Source organism: Anopheles aquasalis, chromosome 2 (assembly GCF_943734665.1).
Source record: "Anopheles aquasalis chromosome 2, idAnoAquaMG_Q_19, whole genome shotgun sequence".
NCBI lineage: Eukaryota > Metazoa > Arthropoda > Insecta > Diptera > Culicidae > Anopheles > Anopheles aquasalis.
The window spans coordinates 35,420,001-35,422,500 of record NC_064877.1 but is presented as its reverse complement, the minus strand read 5'-3'; the positions used below and the strand labels follow the sequence as shown (position 1 = coordinate 35,422,500).

Below are 2,500 nucleotides of genomic sequence, written 5' to 3'. Positions count from 1 at the left end.
TGAGGAATCTACGAAGAGAACGGTGAACAGCATTATAGTTAATACATTGACCGTTAGAATAGCTAGCTTACCTTCCACGTTGCTCTATCACAGTCGTACTGCATGGCCGATCGCAATATCATCATCTCCGTACAGCCTCCCTTCAACAGTGCCAACTGATCCTCCTGGCACATATTCTTGAAGGCACTGATCTTCTTCGACATCTTTATCAACCGTCGTATGGCGATGGCAGTGAGGTTGATCACCTTCAGCAGCTGTGGATCCTGTTGCGGTTGGTTGGTCTGCAAACAAATAAGCAAATGATAAGACAAAATATCCCAAAAACTCGTGCAAACTCGATTGTAACGTTACTGATAACGTGGGCGTAACAAGCGTCGCAACCAAAGTGACTAATGCCTCGCAACATACCAAATCGTTTGGTGAAAGAAGAGCAAGTAGCACAGACCTCGCCGGTTGCTGATACAGAACGACCTCCCTTATCACGCTGTTGGCGCGATAATCTGGGGACATTTTGGCCCGAGGTAAAACATCAACAAAAAAAAGCGAAGAAACACCACCTCATGTCCGCTGTTGGGTACATTTTAGGTGCAACGAAGGGAACAGGTGTGTTTCTGTTGGCTAATCAGTCGAGTTACCGTATCTGGTGGGGATCGGCGGGCGCAAAGGACAGTCTGCACGAGCGGAGACCGGTGAGCTTATCGAATGGCAGTGTAACAATAATCCGCCAGCGATTTGTCTCCAATAAAACATTGAGGCATCCAATTGAAGGTCCAATACAATGAAAAAGACCAACAAAAAAAAACCATCGCGTGCATGCAGAAATCTTTCTTTGGTGGTTGTCTTTACATTTCACTCAACTGCTTAACAACCGCATAGCTATTCTTTGTTGCTCTTAAAATAACCCTTTGAATCATCGTCAACTACTTTTGCAGTATTTGAAACAAACTAAGTATGCTAAATAATCTATAATCTATTTTTTGAGAATGTCTGCCCTTATGCGATTGACCAACCATATTTCTATTTAGGTCAGAACATGAGCTGCCAGGTGACTATTAAATCTTACTTCTTCAAGGCACAGTGCAATGTACATTTAACTAATATTGTGGCAAATAATCGACTCAATAACTCAACAAAATATTGTAGCAATCTGAACCGCAACTTTCTAAGTTGCCGTAAACGTAATTCGTGAGGAAGCTTCCCTGGTGTCTGGAAAAATAGACATCATCAGAATCTTCGCCAATAGAAAACCCAATTTATTCCTTTCCATGATTGACATCGAATTGTAAGACCTACTCACTGAAAGAAGTCTGTCCATGTTACCTTTATTCTGCAGTCATCCGAGATGAGAGAGGCCAGATCATCATCGACGGGCGCGTAGAGCGCCTTGTTGGCCACAATCAGCTCGTTCAACTTGGCTCTTTCAGCATCGTTTAGTTCGATGCTATTACTACCGACGGAACTTATTTGTTGTCCCAAACTGATACCACTAGCACCACTAGCACTACCACTACTACTACCGCTTACACCACCACCACCACCAATCGGTGCACTATTGTATCCTTCGTACTCCAGCTTGATGGCCTGCATCAGCACCGATTCCAGCGAGTTCGGTGCAATCGCTTTCGTTTCGATGTCTTGAAAGATGTCCAGATCTTCCGGTGCCGGTTCGGTGATGGCTGCTGCCGGGTTGGAAAGATCTTGCCCGAACGTGCTCGATGCAAACATGACATCGGCCATATCGGTCGAGCAGTGAGGGGAATGCGATGGACCGATAGCCCTGTGATCGGAATGATAAACTCCTCCCGCAGCAGCGGCTGCTGCTGCTGCTGCTGCAGTCGAACCAGAATGCAGAGTAGTGCTCGATAGTAACGGGTCGAGCATGGAGCTGAACGGTGGTTCATAGTTGGAGGTTGACGATGGTGATGCGGACGCACTAATCGGTGTAGCGGTAACCGGTTCGAGCGTTACTGAATCCTGCATCAGCGAGCGTATCATCTGGTGCTGCTGCTCGGATACGGTGTCTGCCGGATCGGCCGCACTAGGAACGGTTTCTGGTGGTGGTGGTGGTGGTCGTTGTTCTGGTTGGGGCTGCCGGTGCTGCTGATCATCGTCATCCTTCTGCGATGTATCGGCAGCCTCTTTGATCGTTTTCACTATATCGGAATGGTTCATCATCTTGTTGATCATCTGCAGCGCTTCGGCTGGCGAACTCATAAACTTGTTCATGATCTGAAGCGCATCCTCCGGTTGGTTCATGAGCTGCTGCATAAACTGTAGCACATCCGAGGGTGAGCTAACGATCTTCCCAATCAGCTGCAGGGCATCGGTCGGTGAGCTCATAAACTGTGCAAATACCGTCAGCGCGTCCAGCGGGGAGTTCATGATTTTGCTGATTATCTGAAGTGCATCGCCAGGTGCGCTTATGAAGTGGCTTATCAGCTTCAGCGCATCACACTGCGAGTGAATAATCTTCGACATGATGAATACTGCATCGCGCGGG

General features: G+C 47.3%; 1 protein-coding gene across 1 annotated transcript in view; it reads right to left on the bottom strand.

Annotated features, from left to right (window-relative positions):
* The window catches only part of LOC126571933 (nuclear hormone receptor HR96), a 5,338-nt gene that overhangs the window by 1,381 nt on the left and 1,457 nt on the right, over positions 1 to 2,500 (bottom strand). Inside the window, exons 2-4 of the mRNA XM_050230842.1 lie at positions 1,321 to 2,500; positions 72 to 281; positions 1 to 8 (exon numbers count right to left, since the gene is read on the bottom strand). The exon at positions 1 to 8 is cut by the window's left edge and continues 205 nt beyond it; the exon at positions 1,321 to 2,500 is cut by the window's right edge and continues 1,311 nt beyond it. Of these exons, the coding sequence (XP_050086799.1) occupies positions 1 to 8; positions 72 to 281; positions 1,321 to 2,500 (1,398 nt within the window). The remainder of the gene's footprint in view (positions 9 to 71; positions 282 to 1,320) is intronic.